General features: G+C 46.8%; 2 protein-coding genes across 4 annotated transcripts in view; one reads left to right on the forward strand and one right to left on the reverse strand.

Annotated features, from left to right (window-relative positions):
* Positions 1-230: 230 nt before the first annotated feature.
* Positions 231-6,995, reverse strand: LOC144270208 (centrin-2). Of its 2 annotated transcripts, none has more exons than XM_077826530.1 (5): positions 6,867-6,995; positions 5,263-5,421; positions 3,480-3,608; positions 2,584-2,721; positions 231-375 (listed from the first exon to the last, which is right to left on the reverse strand). In XM_077826530.1, the coding sequence occupies exons 1-5, from the start codon at positions 6,867-6,869 to the stop codon at positions 286-288; spliced, it is 519 nt and encodes a 172-aa protein (XP_077682656.1). In that variant the 5' UTR covers positions 6,870-6,995; the 3' UTR covers positions 231-285. The 2 variants fall into 2 exon arrangements, with proteins under 2 accessions (XP_077682656.1, XP_077682657.1); XM_077826531.1 differs by having other exon boundaries at positions 231-2,477.
* Positions 6,996-7,188: 193 nt separating this feature from the next.
* The window catches only part of NSDHL (NAD(P) dependent 3-beta-hydroxysteroid dehydrogenase NSDHL), a 31,213-nt gene continuing 12,923 nt past the window's right edge, over positions 7,189-25,478 (forward strand). Inside the window, exons 1-5 of one of the 2 annotated variants that reach the window (XM_077826348.1) lie at positions 7,189-7,310; positions 9,135-9,185; positions 13,252-13,413; positions 14,280-14,426; positions 17,123-17,251. In XM_077826348.1, the coding sequence (XP_077682474.1) occupies positions 9,165-9,185; positions 13,252-13,413; positions 14,280-14,426; positions 17,123-17,251 (459 nt within the window). In that variant the 5' untranslated portion in view covers positions 7,189-7,310; positions 9,135-9,164. The remainder of the gene's footprint in view (positions 7,311-9,134; positions 9,186-13,251; positions 13,414-14,279; positions 14,427-17,122; positions 17,252-25,478) is intronic. The other variant, XM_077826349.1, reaches the window with a different exon arrangement.

A 25,478-nucleotide genomic window follows, 5' to 3' on the forward strand; every position in this document is an offset into this window, starting at 1 on the left:
CCGGTGCTGTTTCAGTCAGATAAGGCTCTGCAAATATGAATTGTATATCTGAAACAAACTGGGTGTGAAAAATCTACAAGAATAAATGTGTGAAGATTTTTCTCAGTGAAAACAGTTTCAGCTTAGCAGTGGAACATTTCACAAATGAAGTTTAAAGATCAGACACACAGAACACAATGACCCAACTTTTCCTTTGTCCCTGAGAAATGACAGAGGCTGGAGAAAACTGATGCACCTACCAAATATATTTCCAACTGTATAAAAAGAAAATCCACAACAAACATATCAGTAAAGGCTGGTCTTCTTCATGATCCTCAGGAATTCCTGCTCATTCACTTCCCCATCTCCATCTCGATCTGCTTCATCAATCATTTCCTGTATGATGTTAAGGATTCAGAGACCAAATTAGATGGGTCCATTAAGGTATATCAGGGAAGGGAGGGAAATGGAATGGAAAGGACACAGGATTTTATTACAGCACATTTCACATTCAATCTATTCAAAAGCAGTTGTTATGCTGCTATACACACTGTGTGGTACAGGAACTATCCTGGAAGAAAACAACAGATCCTGCTGTATTGTATCTTTGTAACTCCAGAGTACTGCAATTTCACTGAAGTCATTGGAGTTACTCGGGATGTACAAAAGGATAACGATAGGGGGAGGGATAGCTCAGCGGTTTGAGCATTGGCTTGCTAAACCCAGGTTGTGAGCTCAATCCTTGAGGGGCCATTTAGGGATCTGGGGCAAAAATTGGGGATTGGTCCTGCTTCTAGCAGGGGGTTGGACTAGATGACCTCCTGAGGTTCCTTCCAACCCTGATATTCTATGATTCTAAGTAGGATCCACCCGGCCATATATGCTCAACGCAGTCTTGGCCTTTAGAACCTATTTCAGACACAGATTGTCATAAACTCTTTAACTTTATTTTTTGTACTAGTGCATGTGGAAAGGACTTTGATTTAAGATGCTGAAGGATAGCACAACATTCACTTAAGTAACGCATGACAGTGTCTGCACTGAGCAAGAATCCCCATTGTGGTGTGGAACTTTAACTTGCAATCTTTAGTCCCAGAGTACTGCCATTTGAGCCAGAATGACACCAGGAGAGTAAAGGAAACAGGAGGGAGTGGGAAAGAAAAGGGCAGTGGGAAATGGAGATAATTTAAGTAAAACTCAGCACTTTCTGTTGTTACAAATATAATTTACAAATTTACCTGCTTGCATCCAGGGCAAGAGTGGGTTTAAACAACCTTTCTATCCCATCCCTGATCCTGGTGCTTGTGGTGTGCCCCTTCCACGTAAGCCAGAGCAGCCACAGGATTGTGCTGGCTGAGAATAGCCCCCAAGGAGCCATAACACCAACCAGGGTTTGCAGGCACACAGCAACACTCTGGACACATTTCCTTGCCCTCCCATCTCCCTGCCTTGAAGACTGAGAGGGTTTTAACACAGATCCAGTTATTCCACCAAGGAATTTCCCCACACAAGGGAAATCCTCAAGTACTTGGTTAGGGCAGTCTTATGGACCTTTTGCACTACAACAGCAACGCAAAGGGGATATGTCAGGGACTGGGGATCCGGCCTATGGAGTGCGAAAGAACAAAAGATCTCTTGGGTCACCGATGTTGTTAGATGTTTGGCTGTGTGTATGTGTTTTTCCTGTGTGCTGTCCCAGCTTTGCGCAGACTTGGGCAAACTGCCCAATGACACAAGATCGGTTTAGGAACGAAGACACACAGCTAGGGTTATTGTAGATGAAGCACGGTAATAGCACCTGGCAGACTCTGAGGATACTAAAATATGTATGCCCAGGACAATGGATGCAGCTTAGTTAGTGGCAGGACTTTTCACTGCCCCATAGGCTGGCCAAAGACACTTCCTCGGAGACTTTATTTTATACATTAGTATAAACAAGTTACGTACTGCCCTTCTGACATGGTTAGTTAACACCCTCTGACGTAGTTGGTTACCACCCACCACCTTATACATTTTTATTCATTACACTGTTATTCTGACCTTATTTTTAGGAGGGGTCTATGTGTCCCTGTTATCTCTGGGGAATATTTATATACCATCCTTAATACTGAAATGCTCTGATACCACTCTTCTAAAACGAGTTTGCTTAAGTACTTTGTGCCTAGCACTTCTTACAAATGTATGTTTTTTTTCAATATTAGCCCTGTTCTTGCCAAATTCTGTAAATTTGCAAGCAGGCAAAGTCTAACGTTTGCTCACAGCCTAACTTTGCTTCAGCAAAGCTTGTCCACTACTTTAGCTCAGGCCTCATACCAGCCCTCTAAGACAAGGGCTTATATTTTAGGCTCTTTGTACTGCAATGTACACCCATCTCTTTAAAAAGAGCATATTCAAGGCCCCATGTACTGTGTGGCAAACTAAACCAGAACTCTGTTGTAAAACTTCTGGATTCTGTGGCACTCTAGTGTAGCAGACTGGTAATTCCGCAGCAGTTTCACCTAAGTTAAAAAATGAATGTTAATGAATTAAATCTGAAATGAAATAATACAATCAGTGACTACTATGTATACAACATACGTAGGCAAAATCATACAAGGCACAAACCTGTAGCTCCTCATCTGTGAGATTTTCCCCAAGTTCCTTGGCCACACGTTTAAGGTTTTTGAAAGAGATTTTTCCAGTTTCATCATCATCAAACAGTTTGAAGGCTTTTAGAATCTCCTCTTTGGAATCTTTTTCAGCCTTAAAGAAGTAAGCAACATACCAGTTCATAGCCAAAAACTTTGTTAACTTGTAGTTAAATCTAAGAGTACATATCAGTAATTTAAATGTAAAAGTTGTACTTATCAAAACAAATATTAGAAACACAGGAAACTAAGCTAAGATTCAATATAAAAGAAACCCAATTATTAGAAATTATGCAAATAGTGAGTGAAAGCACTCAGCGAGCCTTAATTTTGCCAATGTAATGATGTTCTCTGAATGTCACTTTTATGTTCCTGTCATGTCTAGGACCAGATCTTTGCATGATTAAAGTTTTGCAGCATCAACACTGTCAAATATGTTATTTTGTTATCAATGAGTTTTTCTAAGAATTTTTAGGTACAGTACACAGATCATGGACGTAGATATCTTAAATTTGGAAAAACACTGTACTGGCATAGTGACTATCACTGTCATCCTCACAACTTACCAAAACTTAGCACAGCTTCTCTTCTTGGTGGCCAATGTTGTTTTTCCTCTTTGGTGTGGTTTTGATTATATTAATTTCTCTCCACTCCCTTCTTTGTAAGCAATTTTATCCAAGAGAAAGATCTTAAAGACACCACCAACTATGATGGGATGGTTCCTGTTTGCAACCATAAATTTTGCACATGTGGTTGCTAAGATTAGGTAGGGAAGTTTTGAGTCCTTTCAACTCCCACTGAAGTCAACAGGAATTGAAAGGCATTCAGCAACTTGCAAAATTGGTTTCATTGTGACTGTCCCAATTTACATACCATCTTCTGAGTCATCACCACCAGAAAGTCATGGAAGCTGATCTTTCCTGTTCCTTCCTTATCAATGTCTGATATCATTTTCTTGATCTCTTCTTTTTTGGGTTCAAACCCTAGTGCTCTCATGGCCACCTGCAAACAATGAAAAGAGATTAGCTCCTCAGTGGGCAATGGAAATACAAGTATGGAAGAAAAAAAGTTAAACTATGCCATGCTGTGGTTAAATTAGGTATTTTTTTCTCAAGGCAAACAGCAAGGTCAAAGAGGTGATGGAAAAATGGTCTACTAATAACACTTAGCAACCTGGCGAGAGCTGAATGTCTTAACAGCAACCCTTGTATAAGGCTTGTATAAGGAGCTTTCTAGACATACTCTGGAGAATAATGCCTTCTCTAGTCAGTACTAGCAAGTAAGTGGAGTCAGTAAAGGGGGAAATTAATGGAAGAGAGAAGTTCTTGGTGCTCTGCAGACCCTCTTTCCCCTATAAGAAAAAAGCCCAACAGATGTAAGACTCATCATCCATGCTGCCTGAGAAATTGTACCCTCTGGTCCTGAGGTCTTTAACCTTATTCATCTGATCTTTCGCATTCCAACTCATTTTCTGAGGTCTGGGTTTTCCCTCTTTCTGGTTACGACTCAGACACCCACTCAGAGGGTAAGTGTTCTAGTTAGGTGAAAGGTTTGGGAAAACAAATAGAACAGATCTAAAAGACCACCTTTTCTCCACGGAAAATCAAGGTACAGGAAAATGCAGAAAACGCTTGTATTCTACTGGTCAAAGGGTCACTACATTACTATTTGGACACTACATTCAGGATGAGGAAGCTCAGATATACTAGATATACAGAGTTCCTGGAGCCACTAGGGAGGTAACTGGAGGGCAAAGAAAGGTCACAGTCTTCAAGGAACGTGACCCCATGGGAGAAGATCCCATCATGCCTAGTACTGTACTGAACTCCAATCTACTGTGCTCAACTCAACCAGCACTTAAGCCTAGAGGGAGTTAGGGTCTATACCTTGACATAAACCTTCAGAAGAAGGTCTAAAACAGCTGGGATTCTGGTTCCTCTATAAATCTTCTTTAAAAAAGCTGAACAGTTGGTTTTGTCTATCATGTATATAGAAATTACTTCTGCCCCTGCCACATTCCACTGACATAATGGAAATTTCTCTCTAAGGAGAGTAGAAAAAACACTTAGAATCCCCTCAGGAAAGAGTTTCCCCATCCCTCCACACTCTGCTTTTCCACTCCCTAGTGAAGAGACAAATGACAGACTTGAAGGTTGCCTTTCTGCATGGTCCTCTGAGCGAGGCAGGATTTAAACTGGAGAAGCAGAAGAGGGAGCTGTAGAAAGCAGGAAAATCCTAGACGGGGTTAATCATCATCCTCTCTAACAGAATGAGTGAGGTGGAGACACCAAATATCTGCTCTGTCACAAACAGTGACACAGAAATTAATGACACTGGCATGTCCTTTAACTATGGCTTTCGGAATGGTATGATCCTAAGATGGCTTTCATAATGACCTAAAACCTTGGACCTTCTGCCAACACCTACAAAGCTCATGACATCCTGGAACTACATTTCAGAGTGTGATTTTGTCAATCCAGCTCCAAAGAGCCCCATGGGAGAAGGGGACAGCACAAAGAGCGACAGATAGCAGTTGTGTGGGGATACAGTGACTTTATGTTGTAAAGGGATCAACCCTCCTCTGCCCCAGCTTAGATTAGTTTAAGTCTCTATACATCTAGGTCCTTTTTTTCTTTAACATCGAGTTTAATCTTGCCTTTAGCTCCTTAACATCTATGTTCCCAGTGCCATCGGTATCAAACAGATCAAAAGCCTCTCGGATCTCCTGCTTCTGGTCTTCAGTTAGTTCAAGTTTAGGACCGGTCTTCTTCTTCTGGGCTACCGCCCCTAATGTAGATTTCTTGAAGCTGGAAGCCTTGAAATATTAATAGAAGATCAGAGACTAGAATTAGATTCCCAAAGCAGGCAGACAAGACTTTCAGCATCAGGGGAGAACAATCCAGAATGAAACCAGAAACTTCCGTTCTCAGCAACCCTTGTGATTTCCAGTGAAGCCAGAAAACAATAGACAATGTGGCCACACAAAAATCTAACAAGCTGCCCTTTTAAAGGACAGAGATATGGCTTGTGAAGACAGAAGGTTCCAGCCTGAAGGTGGAACTTGCAGGGGTGATAGGTCCCTGCATATTATGCTCCATCTATATTTGTATATAAGTGCATTGAAACTGAGACAGTGAGACTGAGGCTGGTAATTTTTGCAGGCTACATGCAGAGCTGTCCCTAGAGTATGGTGAATTGGGGCAGCCGCCCCAGGCCCCACGCTTTGGGGGGCCCCTGTGGTGGCCGCCCTGAATCGCCTTACCCTAGGGACAGCTCTGTGAGCGTGTCGTGTGGGGGGTGCTAGGCCAGCCCAGAGGGGGAGTGGGGGGCCAGGCTGGCCCGGGGGGTTAGCGGGGGGGCCTGGCTCCAACAGCAGAGGTCAGGCCTGCACACACCATCGGGAAGTGGCAGCAGTAACCCCAGCCCCCCCTGCCAGCTCCCAGTGTCACTCGGGGGGAGGGGGCGGAAGCCAGAAAGAGGCGGAGCAGGGGAAGGAAGAGGTGGGGGGGGGGGGGCTTAAGGGAAAGATTGGAGTGGGGGCAGGGGTGGTCCCAGGCCGCACACTCACCTAGGGACAGCCCTGGCTACATGGTTGGGATCAAGATGATACAGTGCACACCAGAATATCTTTGCAAGCCACACAGCCGGGACCAGCACCACGTAGCACACACTAGGGACTGTTGCCTATGTAGGCCATGCCACCTACATCAACTGGAGCAACTCATTGTGGCAGTATAGCCTAATGGATTAGCACTGACCTGGTCTCAGAAGACCTGGTTCTAATCCCAGCACTATTATTAGCCTGTAGGGTGACCACCAATAAGTAATGTCGCTGCTCTGTGCCTCAGTTTCCCCCATCTATAAAATGGGGATAATGCTACCGCCCTCCTTTGTAAAGTACTTTGAGATTGACTGATGACAAGTGCTCCAAAAGGGCTGGGTGTTGTTATTACGGCGGGGTGGGAGGAGGACCAGCACATGTGGGGGTCTGCACCCCCTTGGAAGTCCCCCTGCAGCACGGGCAAGGATGCAGCTAGGAACTCTGTACCTGCCACGCCAGCGCGGACCCAGCCCTCTGGACCTCAGGGCCCACTCCCGCAGCTGCTGTGTGGGGGCGGGGCTGCTAATTCCCTGTGACAGGCTTCGGGGCCTACTGCTTCAGCACCATCACTCCATCAAGTGGCCGGCCTACCCCGCGCCCCTCCGTGTTGTGTCCCCCCGCCCCGTCCTCCAGACCGGACAGCTCTCGGACCCACTCACCATCCCTCAGGCCGGTGCTGCAGGAACAGCGCCTCGGGTCCGGACAGAAAAAAGGGGCGGGCACAGTATCAACGGCAGCCTTCCCCATAGGCCAATAGTTCTACCTTGATGCCATAGCAACCATTTTTTTCATTATGCTTAGTGGGCGGATCCGGAAGAAGAGAGGGGTCTATTCCGCCTTCCGCCAAGACCAGTGGCTGATGAGGAGTATCCAGGAAACCAATCAGTGAGCGCGTTGGAGCTCGGCTGATTCTCGGCCGCGGGGCGGGACGGGGCTGCGAGAAGAGGGGGAGGGCGGAGCTAACAGGAAATGCTGTCGCCGCTTGGAGCGGCTGAGGGGTGCGCGGGTGTCCCTGGGCGGGGAGAAACTGGGTCTGGGGTGGGGCCGGTGAAAGCAGTGGCGGTGTCGGGATCCTGCCTGCTTCTTTTCGGGGCTGGTGCCAGGTAGGGGTGGGGAAGGGCTGTGGCAGGAGGTTGGGGGCACGGGGGAGCTGGGAGGGGGCTGGATTGGCGGGAACTGTGGGGAGAGGGCAGAGCTGGCGGGAGGGTGTCTGGATGCTCAGGGCCGTACGGGCCTGTGGGTGGGGAGCCCTGAAGCCTGGGGGCGGGGGGGACAGTGGGAGTCCCAGTATGGGTGTTGGGAGGGGTGGTATCCCCCTAGGCTTCGGCCCAGGGCAGGGACTCACCTCGGGGCTCTCTCCCATGTTGCCTTTGTGTGGCCAATTCTTGTGCTTTTATTAAAGCTCCAGCTGCTGGAACTGCTATACTGCATGAGAATCTGAGTTTTCATTTTTTTAAAGAAAGTGTCTAGCCCTCCGTGGTGAGGAAGCAAGTGCAATGTGAAGGCACAGAAATATTTTATTATGTAAAATAACTAGTGGATTTTAAGACAATCTGATTATTTTTCAGGGCCAGACTCTGTTTTTTGAAGACTGTGGACTGACAATACTACTCTTCCCTGCCAAAATCCCCCTGATAAAATCCTAACAGCCACTAACTTAACCTCAAATTTTTCCATAAGAGTCACCTTTGCTGTTATACTTACAAACCCCAGCCTGTTAATCATAGCTGGGATAGGGACAAGCTGTGATTCTTCCTCCCCAGTTTGAAAACAGTCAGGGTACATCCTATGTAACTAAGTAGGGCCAATTCCTCACCAGATTCATTTGCTTATGTTATAGTCTCATTCTTTTTGTCTTTAAATTGTAAGCAATTCAGGGTAGGGATTGTCTCTTTTCTCTGCACAGAGCACAGTGGGGCTCTAGTTCCAATTTGGGAGTTTGCCCTACCATCATTATTAGAAAATATTTTTGTATTATAGTGGTTCAGTTCTGTCCTGGCTAAGGATAAATCATGTGGCCACTGGTTCCTCTGCCTCTGGATGTTGTGCAGATGAGCCTCAACAGATCTGCAGTAGATATTGATTGGCCCAGTGTGGCTTCCAGAGTGGTAGAACTGGTGGGGAGTTCTAGCCCGCAGCCCTGAAATGGTTATACAATAAACTCATACTTGGGAGGGGAGGCAAGATTGGGAACCAAAGAGGCTGGAGTGGCTACCATGGGTTGGGGGTCAGGCCAGAGAGAGGGACCTGCAGGGGCTGGAGTAGGCAGGGACTACTGGGAGCCTCCTTCCCAGACTAGAAACTCACTCCATTTCCTGGCTGAGTCTCAGTATTACCTCTCAATCCCCCACATTTTCAGGGAGCTTCTAGCCCCACTCCCAGGCTGCTCTCTGGGAATTATATTGCACAGTCTGCTGGTGTGTTTGCATTATAGTGTTCAATTCAGAGATGACATGGCAGTTTAAACTGTCTAAAGTGAGAAGGATTTGCTGATTGAGGCATTTTCCCACAAATACACAATTATCTGAGCTACATAACCTGTTTGGAGTTCTGTCATTGGCGGAGAATCTTTATACCAAATTGAATTTCAATAATTTATGTATTTTCTGGAGCTTAAAATAATAAGAGCTCAACTATGTTGGCGAGAAGTTTTATAAAAAATAGCCATTTTGTTTTTGTGGGACCTACACAAAAACAGTGTGTTCTCCCTATGAAGATGATGCCAGCGAGTAAAGTGTACAAGATTGATCCAAGTTACTCATCTGTTGTGGTAATGTTATATGGGAAAAATCTGTTTTTTCCAGTTTAAATGGCAGGTGTTTAAGTTCTTTGCACCACTCATTAATTGGTTAATTAAATGTGATATGTTAAAGTATTAACATCATTATTTATTTATTTATTTTTTTAATTTATTTTATTTATTTTAGGAATTAGATTTACAGTGAATCCTCCAAGAAATGGCTACACAACTCAGACTAGTAAGTTTAAAGGAAATATTTTTTCCAAGTTTGTTTTCTAAGCATCACTTATTTTTGTTGGAAGTTTATCCTGAAGAGGAAGAAAAATTGGTTATCTACCCTGTGATAAACACACAGCTAAGGGTAGCATAAAATCCCTCCTTTACCTGTAAAGGGTTAAGAAACTCAGGTAATTTGGTTGGCACCTGACCAAAGGGACCAATGAGAGGAGAAGATACTTTCAAAATCTGTGGGGGCAGGAGTTTGCTTTTGGTCTCTTTGTTGTTTGCTCGGGGGTCAACGAGGAACCAGGACAGGGAAAATACATCTCCCTAAGCCATATCTGAACTAAGTATCTAATCTTACAGAAATAGTAAGTAATCGCAAGAAAATGCATTAGATTATCTTTTGATTCAGCTTGTGAATTTTCCCTGTGCTAAGAGGAAGGTTTATCCCTGTTTTTGTAACCTTAAAGTTTTGCTTAGAGGGGAAACCCTCTGTGTTTTGAATCTGATTGCCCTGTGAGATTATTTTCCATTCTAATTTTTACAGAGGTGTTTCTTTTACTTTTCTTTTTAATAAAGTTCTGTTTTCTTTAAGAATCTGATTGGGGTTTTTAGTTTCCCTAAAAACCCAAGGTTGGTCTGTGCTCATCTTGTTTATTCTCAAGCCTCCCCAGGAAAGGGGGTGTGGGGCTTGCGGAGGATATTAGGGGGGAGATAGGGGTCCAAGTGGCCCTCCCTAAATGTTTATTTGAATCACTTGGTGGTGGCAGCTGAATCCAAAGTACAAGGGAGAATTTGTGCCTTGGGGAGTTTTTACCCTAAGCTGGTAAAAATAAGCTTAGGGGGTCTTTCATGCGGGTCCCCACATCTGTACCCTAATGTTAGGATATAGATATTCAGGCCTGTATGTAAAGGCCTATACTCTAAGAATTTAGATGTATTCTTATCACTTGGCTAGATAGAGGTATAGAAGAATCAAAATCACTGTCTGCCAGTGTAAGGTCCTTCTCTTACTGTGACAGTCTGAGGCTCTGTGCTTAGGCTACGGCCTTAGGCTAAGCAACAGAGGCAGCCATAAGCTGGGCGGCGAACGGTCACATCCTCACATTCCAACCTAGTCACATTGAAATAAGGTGCTATTGGGCTGTTAGGAATACAATCCTGTCTTGATAATGCCTATCGCTGCCAGAGAAAGGGAAGTACCTAGAAAATGTAAAAGGGAACTTAGTTTGATAGCATCCTGTCTGGCAAGAACTCACTTATCAATAGCTGGGATGTGAAATCCTCACTTCTGTATTGTTTTGTCATTCTAGTTCCCACTTTGCTATTGTTTGTCTGTATAATCTCTGTCTGGTTCTGTGATCGTTCCTGTCTGCTGTATAATTAATTTTGCTGGGTGTAAACTAATTAAGGTGGTGGGATATAATTGGTTAAATAATCATGTTACAATATGTTAGGATTGGTTAGTTAAATTTCAGTAAAATGATTGGCTAAGATATAGCTAAGCAGAACGCAAGTTTTACTACATAGTCTGCAGTCTATCAGGAAGTGGGTGAGTGGGGGAAATTGGAATTACGTTTGGCTAAGGGCAGGAATGGGAACAGGAACACAGGTGTAAGGCTCTGTGGTGTCAGAGCTGGGAAGGGGGACACTAAGGAAGGAAACTGGAATCATGCTTGCTGGAAGTTCACCCCAATAAACATCGAATTGTTTGCACCTTTGGACTTTGGGTATTGCTCTCTGTTCAAGCGAGAAGGACCAGGGAAGTAAGTGGGTGAAGGAATAAGCCTAAAGTTCAGAGTGGGGAGGAAACCCTGACATAGCCAGTGAAGTCAGGGACTGTCGTCCAGGACACTGGAATACTCACTCCTGGTATTACTAGTGGGAACGGAACCTGGAGTTGTTGGGATCTATTTATAACATGATTGCTACTGATGCAGTTTTAAAAAGATTCAGGGATGTGTCTAACACACATTTAGGCTTCATCTACACTACAAAATCCACAGGTCTGGAGATTCAATTACAATAGGGCTGTACCTTGATACCGTGCAGATGGGTAGTCTGACTGTTTTTGTTGTTTTTTATTTTAAACCATGTACCCGGAACTTGCTAGAGCCATTGTTATCCTGTTACTCTGATGTTTAGAGTGCTTGCAGGGAGTTAGAATGGGGAAAGAATAAAATCTAATTTAGTTCATGTAACTTTTTGGGCGTAGGTAAATTGTACTCGTCAAGTGTGAGCTCTGTTATTGCACAACAACTGTTTATTGTTTTCAGAGGAAATTCTGGCATATTTATCCTCCTGATTCTTTTTATATCATTATTTTTTTAAGCTTTCTTATGATAAGGACAAGTGAAACTGAGAGATAAGAAAATAAGCGTGAATGAAATAAAATGTTGAGCATGCTTCACAGTGGCAGTTGTAATGCTGTGTTTTACTGGGCTATGGGTAAGATTAGTACACACGCAAGTTGGGACTTTCTAATCTATGCTATGGCATCAGATGGCTCCCTCGCTCCTCATAATTATGACATCTCTGCTTGCTGCAGTGCTTTACACAACCCGTTCAGAGACCCTTCAGAATAAGCACTGAACTTTGATATAACTGAACAAGTCCAGTAGACTTTTCTCATCTCCATTCTGGAAAACTGGTACTCTGCAATGGGATCCATCGAAAGACACAGCACTTAGAACCCATTGAAGAGTCACTTGCCTTGGGCAGTTTCAATGGGATAATTTTCCCCTTGAACTCTGTAGAAGATTTGCTGAGGCGAGTTTTTGTGTAGTAACAATAGGAGCAAATCTATTTGCAAGCAGGACAGAGGGTTCGCTGTACGAAGCTCTTCTGCAAAACCTCAGTTGCTCGCTCTGTGCTGGTGTTGAGCCCATAGGTCACTGGTCTTATTTCAGGCAGGTGAGTACCCAGACCAGAGTGCCTGATACTGACTCTGACCAATGTCTCCATAGAAAAAAAGGCTAAGGATTAATTAAAAGGATAAGCTGTATCTGCTTGGCTGCCTTCCTGGTTTTGGAGCCATTAGTCCTGCTCCAAGCTTTGTGAGAGAACTAGTTTCACCTGCTCCTCTCCATCACTGAGGATGAAACTCTATTGGAATAAACTGTAGCAAGCTAAGTTTGTAGGAGGGTTAGAGCTATATATGAAGGAAACATCTGGAGACGAGGAGCTACTGACAGCCAGAGTGGCCTTTGTTCTCATTGATTTTAAGAGACACTTGGGGCAAATAGATCTACAACTGCACCTATCATCCATGCTTTGGTTTGTAGAGACATACATATATTTCATACTGTGCAAGCAGTGTATAGAAGTAGAGAAGAATTTTGCAATCTGAGTGCTCTAGAGATTGAGATTTTGTAAATGAGTGAGCAAGTGGAATATATAAAGAGTGGGGCTCATTGGCAGAATGGATGAGGGGGTAGACAGCTGGCATGTTGCAAAGCCCAAGAATCCCAGCTCCAGTTCACAGGAAGCTGAACGGACTTTTCTAATATTGGGAAACTAATGTATTTGTTTGATATCTGAGCCAAATTAGTGGCATTACATGGGTTGTGAATCAGTACATAAAGTCAAATAGGATTGTGTAGAACTTAGTTCATCATATTTTTAGGGGTGGCTAAGCTCTTGTTTCCCGTGTCTGTCTCTTGAGCAGTTTCAGCCTGCTTGATACAAGAACTGGGAAATTAAACAAAATAAATGAGTCTAATGAATTTTTGCACTATAATCAACCTCCTAGGAAGGTAAATATAGTCAGGATAAACCTAATCAATGAGAGAGAATGAGACAGGATCTTCTTACAAAGGACATAAGCTGTGCATGTCTACTACGCTCTATCCACTGAAGTGGATCTTGGTGAGTCGCTTAATACCTGGATTCAGATTACTCTGATCAGCCTAATTTACTGACTTGTCTAACTGCAGCAGTGGAAAATTTGAATTCTGGACTTCAGCCAAGTGAATGAGATCATCACTCCTATAATCCTGTGAAGTTCAAGGCTGGGTTTAATGAAAGACTTCACAAGTGTGTCTGCTTGTTATGATACTTCTCTCCCCTTCTTACCTCTGCAGGCCAGTAAGAAATGCACCGTGATAGGTGGCTCAGGATTCTTAGGCCAACACATGGTGGAGAGGCTGCTGGAGAAAGGCTATACAGTCAATGTGTTTGATATTCAAAAGGGGTTTGAGAATGATAAGGTGCAGTTTTTCCTGGGAGATCTCTGCAGTAAAAAGGTATAGTATGAACAGAGCTGACAAATATAACACTGTGTTAGGTAACAAAAGTGAAATATATAAACTGAGCTTAGGATCTTGTAGAGACACGTTCCCCAAGGTAATTGACTCAGTTTTTGTGTGAGACATGTAATGTGTTCCTTGAAAGGTGGGAAGGTCAACACTACAGCAGTATTTCGTGGAATGGTTGCAGTAAGACCTTGTGAAAGGGTGGTCAACTGTATCCCCTCTCTGCTAGTGCTGTCCTTCACTTCTCTTTCACCAGTGGCTCAAAATGATCCCTAAAGGAACACTCTTCTTGAACTCTTTGGAACAGTCCTTGGGTGTTTTAGCTTGTATCTGTACAAGGACAGGGCTTATACCTGCCTTCCAATGTGGAGACATGCATCACAATGTGTCTTGGAAATAACTTGCTGCATGTGTCTTTGAGAGGACTTCTCCACAGGCATGATGTACTCCTGAGGGATGCACCATAAAGCTGGGCAGTAATGTTGGGATATGGGGGTTAAATCCTTGGAAGGGGTTCTATGCTGAGTTTTTAACTCCTATCCGAGGCATCCTTGGCCTTCTGCCTGCACCTGACTAGCTGGGCGTGGCTAGTCTCCAAGCCTTGGGAAGCTTCTGGATTTTTTCCTGGGGGGTGAGGGGGAAGGGAAACAAATGGAGCTTCCTGCCTAGCAGAAAGAGGTCTGGAGATACAAGAGCTGGTCCTGTATCTCGACTCTTCAGCTTCATGAAGATGATGTGGCTGTTATGTTTCACAAAACAAAATGTGGGTATGTGTGTGTTCATATAACCTACACAGTTTTCAAATGGAAAGCACTCCTGGTGTTTTCACTGGTGTCTTGCCTCATCTGACCCCCTAGGACCTGTTTCCAGCTCTACAAGGTGTGACAGTGGCTTTTCACTGTGCTTCACCAGCACCTTCCAGTGACAACAGGGATCTGTTTTACAAGGTGAATTTTATGGGGACCAAAACAGTCATTGAAGCCTGCAAAGAAGCTGGGGTTCAGGTAAGAATAGAACAGCATATGGGAGGGGCATGAGATGCTGAAGTCCTGATATAAGGCTATAGAGTAATAGCAGCATTAAAGAAATGTGAACTTAATGACTCCAATAGTAACTGTAAGACAACTGCACCATTTTCCCCTTGGTCTTTCCAACATCACATGAGCTTTTTATTTCAATTTCTGCCTATTGAAATCCTCGAGCACTGGATGAATGAGAGACTTTATTTTTTGGTGGAAGGAAGGTTGCTTGTGAAATACAGCCACTGTACAGTTTCTGGGCGGAAATACAGAATTACTAAAACAATACACAGAATTAAATGATGCATGTCAGGTATGGACTCCTGCCCCACAATTGCTTTCTTTCTATAATAGGCTGCTGGGAGGAAAATAGGCCATGCGTTGTTTACCTTCAGGCTTCAGATTGGGATTCGTCAGAACAGGGAGTACATTTCAGTCTAGAACTTGTTAGGCAAAAAGTAATGTCTCTTTTAAATTGTAAAAAATTAAAAAGTCACATTTCAGAGGGTAATTTGATGATATTTCTGATCATCTGTATATCTTTTACTTCCCATTTCAAATCTGCTGGGCTATATCATATTCCAACAAATGCAGCATAAAAATCTTTTTAAAGATACTTTAACGACTAGCAAATACCAATGTGTGCTTTTTTAAGAGGTATTAAGAGTTGAAATGTGCCAGGAAAACAGGCTAAGTGGGCATTCAAGTTCTCCTTGGAAACTATTTTTCTCTCTTGATTGACAGCACTGGAAATTTTCTGAAGTGTCCACTTCACCTGTTTCTGAAGCATTTTGTTACTTCAGTAGGATTATAAAATCCTTAGAGTAGGGTATATTATGAGAAGTTTATGTTGTCAGGCAGTTTGCAGTGGCTCACGACCATGAGTTTCTACCTCAGGGCAGACTGTCAGAACCAGGGGAGATACCGCAAACTGGTGGTCTATTCTATAATTAGATTTCACCAAGCCAGTAACAAATGTGAACTCCTGCATCACTGTAACAGTTTTAGCATAGAGTCAGGCAGTCCTCTTACTCTCCAGTCTATCTTGCCACCCAGACAAACTGGACTTAGTGATAAATGGTTATGTATACCAAAAATCATACCATATTCACATTGCTTCCAATCCCAAGAGACCAGTTACTTACCCCAAATCAATTGGTACCCTAGATTTTACACCAAAGACAATGCTTGTAGCTAATCTTGTAATAAGCTATCTAAAGGTTTATTAACTGGGGGGGGGGCGGGGGGCGGGGAGTTAGTTACAGCTTAAAGCAAGCAAATGTATACACACAAATGACTTACCATCTAAATTCTAAGAGCGACAGATTTGTAGTGTCTTTCAGAGCAGACCAGGAGGCAGCCTCTGGGAATCTCTAGCTTCAGTTTGGTAGCTCTGGCCCTGTGAGAGTTCAAACTGCAAAAAGAGAAAATCTTCCTGTGACTTTGTTTGTTTTATTAGAATTTCCCAGGTGCAATAGGGCCATTAACCAGTCCGTAGTATTGTGATGTTCCTTGATGGCCCATCTGTTTTTGATAGTCCTTTGGGGTGACTGGGATGCCTGGGTTCACAAGTTCAGAGTAAATATTTTCAAAGTTATAAAACAAAACTCATGCATTTTCTTAGTATGGAATACCAACATTACAAGTGAGATTAATGCATGCAAAATTTTACAAGCATTTCTTAGAGGCTAAACATTAAATACATTCTTATAAGATAATACCTATTTTGAGCAAAACTAACAAACAGGTGAACTGGTCTGGTCTCCAGCTATGAGTTTGTCAGTTCTTAGCTAATGCCTGCAGCATGGGCAAGAGCTGGCATCTGGTCTGCCAGCATCACATATGTATAATGAGAAGTTTATGTATATTTTGTTTGCTTTTTCTCTGTGTATTTAAAAATTAATAAACAGTTCATAGAAATAAATACATTCCTTGGAATAGGGACTTCCTCTGATTTTTTCAGCAATGTGCTATCTAATGGAGCTCAATTGAGAAAATGGAGTTTTTATAACCTGTAATTTTCAGATCACTTTCAATTAAAGCATCTCTAAAAGAAACTGCTGCATTCTCTGTAGAACTAGCTAAGAAGAAGCTAATCTTGTTCCTTCACATTGACTTTCCCTTCCATGCAGCCTTTGTAAACAATATATCTTTTGGCTTATCCTCTAATACAGTGGTTCCCAAACTTTAACAGCCCGCAAACCCCTTTCACTAAATTGTGAAATCTCATGAAGCCCCTCCTAAAAATGAATATTTCCAGGGATTTAAGTTTAAATTTCCTCCACACTCTGTGGGTCTCCTGCTGCTGGACCCTGTTGACCACCCTGGTCAACTGAGCTCAGGCTGCAGGTCCTGCTGACCTCTAGGGCTTGGGCTGCCAGCCCCAACTGCCCAGCCCCTTCTCCCTGGGGCTCGGGCTGCCAACCCCGCTTGGAGTGCTGGGTTTCAGGCTGCTGGCTCCCCTGCTCGTGGGGCAGGGCTCAGGCTGTCAGCCCCAACTGCCCTGTCCCACTCTTGGGCTGTCTGCCCTGCAACCGGGTCCCACCTGGTGCCTCCAATGCCTGGGGTCCTCTGGTTGCCATTAGTGAAATTTTTCTGGCGAACCTCCTGTAACGTTCTGCGAACCCCAGTTTGGGAACCACTGCTCTAATACATTACTTTTCTTCCATAACCATTGTCAGAAACTGGTGTTAACCAGCAGTGCCAGTGTAGTCTTTGAGGGCACAGACATCAAGAATGGAACAGAAGACCTCCCTTATGCAAAGAAGCCCATTGACTACTACACAGAGACCAAGATCCTACAGGAGAAGGTATACAGCACCGTGCTGCTAATGCTATCACTCTCTGGGCTTAAACCAGCATTTCTTCTTTGAGTGATCGTCCCTATGTGGATTCCAAATGTGGGTGCTCATGCACGCCATATGCTGGAGCCGAAACTGTTCATAATAGTGTCAGTTGACCTGCATGACCCATGCTGAGTGAGGCTTTAAGAGGTTGCGTGGGTCGATGCCGCTCCAGTTCCCTCTTACTGCTGCATCGCCAGAGTTGGAATCTCTGTTCCTCGGTGCTCTTAGCTTAATAAGAGACAGCTTCTGTCCATTGTACATAGTTTTTTCTCCTTAGTTAGTTTTTCGTAGTGTACTTATTTGTTTATCATTAGTTGGTTAGCTTTTTCCCCTAGACGTCTCCCCTCTGGGGACTTTTTGCCTGGCAAGCTGGATTCAAATACTGTGCTTCATGCCCGCAATCCTTTTCTGTGAGTGACGAGCACCAACATTGCTTTGGCGAGGCTCATATTGCTGCCCACAGCTCTATTTGTCGATCATTTCTGTCACGCATCTGCAAGGCCAGAGAACGTCACCGCCACAAAAACCTCATGGAATAGGCAATGCAACACAACCATGTGTGCTTCCGGGATCCACAGATCTGCTGGAACGGGGTTCAACACTGGCAGTGAACACCTCTCCAGAGCCATCCCACCCAGCACCAGCTGCATAGAAAGCACACTCATGGGCATAAAGGTAGCTCCCTGATGGCGACTGCCTCCAAGCACAGTGTTGTCTCCCTGAGCCGTGCCAGGTCGGGTGAGAAGTTGCTCGCCAACTCAGACGCTCCTGTTCCAAAGAAGTCCCACTCTGAGCACGAGTCTAAGCCCTGCCACCGGCCATGGTGTCTGGCCCACCACTGTCGCCTCAGGCTCTGTTCAGTCTGCTGGGTCTATCCAGATATACCTACCCAGTACCATGCATGCCAGGACACTTGTCTCCCATTACCCCAAACTTATGCTGCTGTACGCGGTCTCCCTGCCCTGTCCCGGGACCTCTGTCACTATCTGCCTACCATCCCCCCTGGACGAGCTGCTCCTTCTCCAACCTTCTGTTCCGCTCTTCTACACTGGGCCCCTCTGCAGAGGAGCCTCTGTTGCTCCTGGTCTGTCCTCTCACACCAACGGTGCCAGCAGTTCTGACGGCTCTGCCCCTACCAGACCTGTCTTCTGAATCTAAGTGGTCTTCCAAACTGAACACTGCATTCTCACCTGCACGGTCCTACAGCCTGGACCTTCGGTGCCATCCATACCCTCCCGCATACACCCCACTGGCCGATCCATAGTACCATTATGCCCGAGCACTACCGCCGCCTGGCGACTCATATGCTGGGCCATGTGAAAGCCCTACCATGACTGTGGCATGCCACCTCACTTGTGACACTGTCCATCCCCAATGCACGTGGCCTCTTCCTCCATCTTTGAGGACCCACAGGCTGTCCGTGTTCCGTCTGCACTGGTGTTACTGACTGTGACCTCATCAACCGCAGTCCATACGGGCGCTTCCTAGTCTCCAGATGATGCCATCATCCCTCCTACACTCTCACCTCCTGCAGATCTAGTGTCGTACTGGGACTTATTTTTGATGTCCAGGACCTGCAGGATCAATTCTTGGATATCCTACGATCCCCTGGACCCTTGCATGTTTCCCTCCCGATTCACAATGCACTCTTACAACTGTTTAGCACATCCCGGCCTCCTGTGCCCCAACACCGAAGCGGGTGGAATGCTGCTATTGCATTCCCTCTAAGGGCATGGACTTTCCTTTCACCCACCCACTCCCTAACTTGCCAGTGGTCCAACCTGCGACTGAGCGTGCCCGGCATCAACACCTGCGGCCCACATCCCTGATTGGGCTGCCAAGAAGCTGTACCTCATGGGCTGCAAGGTCTACTCCTCTGCTGGTCTTCAATTCTGCATCATCAGCTACCAGGCCATCTTGGCCAAGTATGACTTCCTGTCACAGTCCACGCTTACAGACTTCCAGGCCTTCCTTCCCCCAGAGAAGCAACAAAGACTTCTGATGCCAACTGGATGAAGGCAAGTTGGTGGCCAAGGTTGCTGTCCAGGCTGTGGTTGATGCTGCCAATACTGCCACCAAAGCCACCGTCCTGCTCGCTAGCATCCAGGGTCATCCCTCCCTGGGATTCCTGGCTTCACTCCAGTGGCTTCCTGAAAGAGGTCCAAACCATCCTTGAGGACCTCCCCTTTGACAACCATAAGTTGTTCAGCTACAAAGTGGATGAGTCCCTACACTTCTGTGCCACTCTCCAGTCCCTGGACCTTTATCCCCCCCACCGCTGCCCATTATCAACAACGTTCCTCCTTCCATCCCTGCCCTCAGACCACGTACCAGCCTTACCACCAGCCCTATTCTCAGCTCCCACAGGATTCTTCTCTGTGCCACCTGTGCACCCAGCGACCTTGCTAGCCTGCCACTGCTTCATCTGTCTCCAGCATTCCTCAAAGCAGCCTTTTTGACTCCTTCCCTGAGATCCATGAACCTTCCCACCACCTTCCTGCCACTACAAAGGTGATTTTTGGGGGGTCAAGATTACCAGCGACTGCTGGGTGCTGGACATTGTTCATTGGGGGTACCTGATTGAGTTTCTCTGCTTCCTGCCCATCCCGGGAGCACCCTGCCACATTGTTGCACTCTCCCCTTCTCCAGAAGGAAGCATATGCCCTCCTTCTCACCTCCTACAGAAGGAAGCATATGCCCTCCTTCTCACCTCCTACAGAAGGAAGCATAAGTCCTCCAACTCAAGCACTGTCGGGGCTTCTATTCCCCTTATTTCTTCTTTTCGAAGAAGGGCGGTGACTTTGGTCCTATTTTGGACCTCAGCCTTCTGAACAGATTTATCTGCAACTTCCGTTTCCTCATGACTCCCCCTCCCCCTCATTATTTCCTCCTCTTCTCCCCCCCCCCCCCCCCCCAGTGGAGCTTGGTTCACAGTATGAAGGCATCCTTTTATTTATATTTCCATATTGACGTCCACCCTGCTCATCGTAAGTTCCTCTGCTTCACAGTCAAACGTTCTCATGATCAGTTCCGGGCCCTACCCTTTGGGATTGCTAATGCTTCCCACGTCTTCACAAAGGTCTTTGCCCTCATGTCAGCTCATATTCACTGCCTGGGCCATTCTGTGTTCCCATGCCTAAACAATTGGCTCTTCATGGCATCATCCCAAGCCCATCTCACCACTATTCAAACCTTGCATGCCCTCCTCGGCGCTCTAGGGGTTTGCATCAATGAGGAAATGTCTATCTTCACCCCTTCCTGTTCCCTCACCTTTATAGGTGCTCATCTGGACGCTGTTGCGGCCTGCACGTACCTTCCCTCAGAATGCTTCACCACTCTCACCACCCTCCTGCTGCCACCAGTGTACCCACATCTGTCTTGCCTCTCCCTTCTGGGTCATATGGCGGCCTGCACCTCCATTACCCCATACACCAGTCTCCATTTGTGCTGCCTCCAACTGTGGCTCCGGTTCTTCTACAACCTGCACTTCGACCACCTCAACAAATGGGTCTTCATTCCCCCACCAGTTCTTGCCTCTCTCACCTGGTGGCGCAATCCAGCTACAGTTTTGGCTGGTGTTCCATTTGCACCTCCCACACCACACCTTAATCTCACGACAGATGCTTCGCTTGTCGGCTGGGGTGCTCATCTAGACGACCAAGTGGCTCAGGGTCTCTGGTCACCCAGGGAGGCGCGGATGCATCTCAGCATCCTAGAACTGCAAGCCATTTGCCTTGCCTGCCGGCCTTCCTACCTCTCTTTGGATCCTGCTATGTACATCTGCTGTTGGACAGCATGGCTGCTGTGGTTTATGTCAACAAGCAGGGTGGAGCCCGATTTCCCCCTTTCTCTACCAAGGCCATCCTCCTGTAGAACTGGTGCCTCCAGCACGACATCATGTTGCAGGCAGTACATCTTCCCGGCACCAGCAACTCCATGGTAGACCTGCTCAGCTGCTCCTTCCGTGCCAATCACAAGTGGGAACTTTACAACTCTGCTCTCTGGTCCCGTTTCTGCCTGTGGGGCATGCTGATTTGGGACCTTTTTGCCATGCCAGAAAACCACAAACTTCCCCTCTTTTTTGCTCCAGAGGCACTCTTGGCCCAGGCTCCTAGGGCAAGGCCCTCCTCGTTCCCTGGACCCACAGCCTATGCTATGCGTTCCTGCCTATTTCCCTACTTCCCCAAGTCCTCCGCAAAGTACGGCGAAATTGTGCAACTCTTCTCTTCAGAGTTCCCTCCTCACCCCGCCGGTATTGGTACATGGCTCTCCTCCACCTATCTGTTCACCCTCAGATACGTTTTCCGGACATCCCGAATCTCCTCACACAACATGGCTGACTGTACCATCCCAACCTGGGTCCTTTCCACTTCACGGCCTGGTATTTGATGAGGCTTATGCGTAGACAACACATGTTCCTCTCCTGTTCGTGGCATCCTTTCCCAGAGTCGCCACCCATCTACTAGGGCATGTTACCAAGCTAGCCAAAAGGTGCCGTTTTTTGTTGCCTGGGCACAGCACCGTTGGCTCCCCTTGGACTATTTCCGTTCCTGCCATTCTGGACTATCTCCTCCACCTCCATCAGTCGGGCCTTGCCCACTCTTCTGTCTGTATCCACCTGGAGGTGCTCAGTGCTTCGATTTCTCCATCTTCACCCACCCGACTACCTCCTCCTCTCTTTTGGAGCTTTCTCAACTCCTTCCCCACCATATGAAAGCCTACTCCTACCTGGACCTTAACCTCATCCTCTGAGCCCTCACCAAACCACCATTCGAGCCACTTGCAACATGCTTCCTCGCCCACCTCTCCATGAAGGTGATCTTCTTAGTGGCCATCACCTCTCTAAGGCGAGTTAGTGAACCTAGCAGCCATGATGGCGGGACCCCCTTTTACTGTTTTGCACAAGGATAAGGTCTCCCTTTTGTCTCCATCCCAAATTCCTCCCCAAAGTTGCTTCCCCATTTCACCTCAACCAGTCTGTGCACCTCCCCACCTTCTACCCTAAACTGCAGGCCTCTCCCCAGGAATGGGTTTTCCACACCCTGGATGTTTGCCACGAATTGGCTTTTACCTCCAGCATATCCAGTGTTTTTTTGGGCCTCCCCACTGGCTTTTTATCACTATTGTGGAATGTTGCTGCAGCCATGCCCTTTCGTTGCAATGCCTCTTAAAATGTATTTCTTGTTACTTCATGGACTGCTATACGCTCTCCCATATTTCTCTTCCGTCCCTCCCCCTGGGAGTCATGGCCCACTTCACTGTTACATCCACCTGCCTGGTGGATGTCCCATGGCATGACATCTGTTGGGCTGCCACCTGGGCCTTGGTCTACACCTTTTCTGCTCATTATGCCATCGCCTCTGCCATGTCAACGGATGCTGCGGTGGGCCATGCTGTTCTTCATACTATCTCTTCTTCCAAGTCCTCGCAGCCACCTCCTACCTGTGCACTACTCACTAATCTCCCATGTTTGGAATCCATATAGGGGTCACCACTTGAAGAGGAGGAGGTTACTTAGTGTAACTGAAGGTTCTTCAAGATGTGTGGTCCCTATCTGGATTCCAATCCTGCTGTCTTTCCCCTCTACTCTGGGCATCTTTGTTGCCAGGTAAGAAGAGGGAACTGGAGTGGTGTCCACCTGCACAGCTTCTTAAAGCCTCGGATGCAGTGGTCAACAGACGCTACTATGAACAGTTCCAGCTCCAGAACGTAGTACGCATGCACACCCACATTTAGAATCCAGATACAGACCACACACTGTGAAGAACCTCCAATTACAGTAAGTAACCTCCTCTTCCCAAAGTGGGACATGCCTTGTGCAGTGGGTGCAGACAACTAGCCACAGGGTGGACAGACCTCTTAGTTGTTTTTTAGAGTCTCAGCTTTCATTTAAAAAACAAGAGGTCTCTAGCTCTTATGGTTGCAAAGAAAACCTTCATAACATGAGCCAAGTATAACCGATGCAGCAAAGTTTGCCCAAGTTCTCAGAGCCTGAAAGGATAGCTCTAAACTATATGTGCCATTCATTTCACCAGGGTTGCTGTTCTTCTTCAGGTGCTTGTTCATGTTAATTCCTTTCTAGGTGTGTGTGTGCACACGCATGCCCACGTGCACAGTTATCAGACACTTTTGCCTTAGTGGTATCCGGAGGGCTGGCTGTGGCATCCCCTTGAGTGCCGTGCTCATGCATCAGTATATCAGGCGCCGCTGGTCTTACCCACTCTGTTCCTTCTTACCGACCCTGGTGGTTAGTAGGAGCACCTCTTTCCCTTGCTTTGCAAGTGGTCAGCATTTTTTTTCCCCCCTACTTGATCTTTAGTGAATCGAGCTCAGTTTGCTTGTTTTGTTTTATTTGCTTAGTAAACTGCTTTGTTCTGGTTGCTGTCCCTTTAACCACTTAAAATCTGCCTTTTAGAGTTAATAAACTTGTTTTGTTTATTATTAAACCCAGTTTGTGCAATTTTTAACTGGGGGAGGGCAAGAAGGTGTGCATAACTCTCTTCACATTGGGGAAGAGGGTGAATTTTTATGCGTTTGTGCTGTGCAGATCTTTCTACACAGTGCAAGACAGTATTATTTTGGGTTTATTCCCCAAAAGGGGTGTGCACATGACTTCAGAGCTGACTTCAGTCTGTGTCTTCAGCTGGGTGTGGCCCTACCTGTGTTGGAGAACCTGTGCTGGAGAGCCTAATTCAGCAAAACGGAGAGGGAATCTAGGCTGGTGGAGCAGGATGAGGGGCTCAGTGAAACCACAGTACATCAGGTGGCACTCCTGCCGGGGGTCTAACCCGTCACATGCAGCACCCAGTTCTTTGGCATGTAGTGCACCTCCAGCACCAGGCTCTTCCCGGCAGTGGTCCCCTTCACCAGTGCCCACGAAGAAGGCCAAGAAGAGGGACCTGGCACTGAGCAAACTGGATAAAGGGGCTTTGGGCAAAGGACCTGCTTGGCTGGCCCACCCACACTGGAGCTGCAAGGGGGCTCTGCCCCGTGGAGTACCATCCCCCTATTGGACCCGCCACCAACTCTAGGGAGTGGTAGGGGAGCCAGGCTGATGGCTCAGTCAACGCCCTCTCAGCTCCCAGTGCCTGGAGAGCAACGAGCTCTCCCACCGCAATCAGCGCTGCTTGCAATGATGGACCCAGCTAAGGCTCCCCACAGAGGCAAGCCTGCCATGAGGGCCTCCCAGAAAGTAAGTGAGCATCCCCGGTCTCCGGAGCCAAGGCAGAGCCACGTGCCCCACCATTGGTCTCCATGTCAGCCCAGGTCACCAGTTTGTCACTACAGGTCGCCAGCACCGCTTTACCGGTCTCTGCCCTTGCTCAAAGACTCATCTAGAGAGAGACACTGGTTGCCTTACAGTTGGCACCAGTCATCTTCGCGATGATGGTCACCATCACCGAGGCCTCAGGGTTGCTCCCCAACTCAGCATCTCTCCTCCTACTCGGTATTGGTTGGACCATTCCAGGCACCGGTCACTCGCAGCAATGATTAACCACCAGACCCGGGCCTTGATGACCCTGCCCTGATCTCCGGAGGAAGAGGACTTCTCCAGCACAGAGGAAGTTCAGCCCCTCCCCCAGGCAGCAGCGCAACTGGACTATAGAAGGTGCATCCGCTGTGGCGGTGCTGACGTGGCAGCAGGGTCAGTGGCTGACACAATGGTCCTATTGGAAAGCCTGGGGTGTACCTGTTATGCTGATGCCCCAATCCCACTACTCCTTGGTTGCCACATCGGCCAAACCTCAGTCGGCACTGATGGCACTGGGCTCGGTGCAGGATGTGCCGGTGGGCGCTGCCGTGGAGGAGTAGGTGCCCACCCTGAGGCCTCCTTCCCCTTCCGGGGAAGATGCCCTGGGCTGTCCCCTGATAGTCCAGTCCGCCTCACCGGAGGAGGATGTGGCTGGGCCCTCCTGGCCTAGCCCACCAGATGACTTCAGAGATTATCAAGTGCTGCTCTGCTGGGGGCCACCAACTTGGGCCTCAAGGCGGAGGAAATGATGGAGCAATCAGACACTTTATTCAGTGTGCTCTCCGTGTTCACCCCTGATCATGTCTCACTCCCGGTCCTGAATATTGCCAAGACCATCTGGCAAACCCCATCCTCCATCCCACCCACTTCCAAGAGGACAGAAAAGAAGTATTTTGTCCCCGCAAAGGGATTTGAATACCTATACATCCACCCACCCCC

Source organism: Eretmochelys imbricata, chromosome 9 (genome assembly GCF_965152235.1).
Source record: "Eretmochelys imbricata isolate rEreImb1 chromosome 9, rEreImb1.hap1, whole genome shotgun sequence".
NCBI classification, from domain to species: domain Eukaryota; kingdom Metazoa; phylum Chordata; order Testudines; family Cheloniidae; genus Eretmochelys; species Eretmochelys imbricata.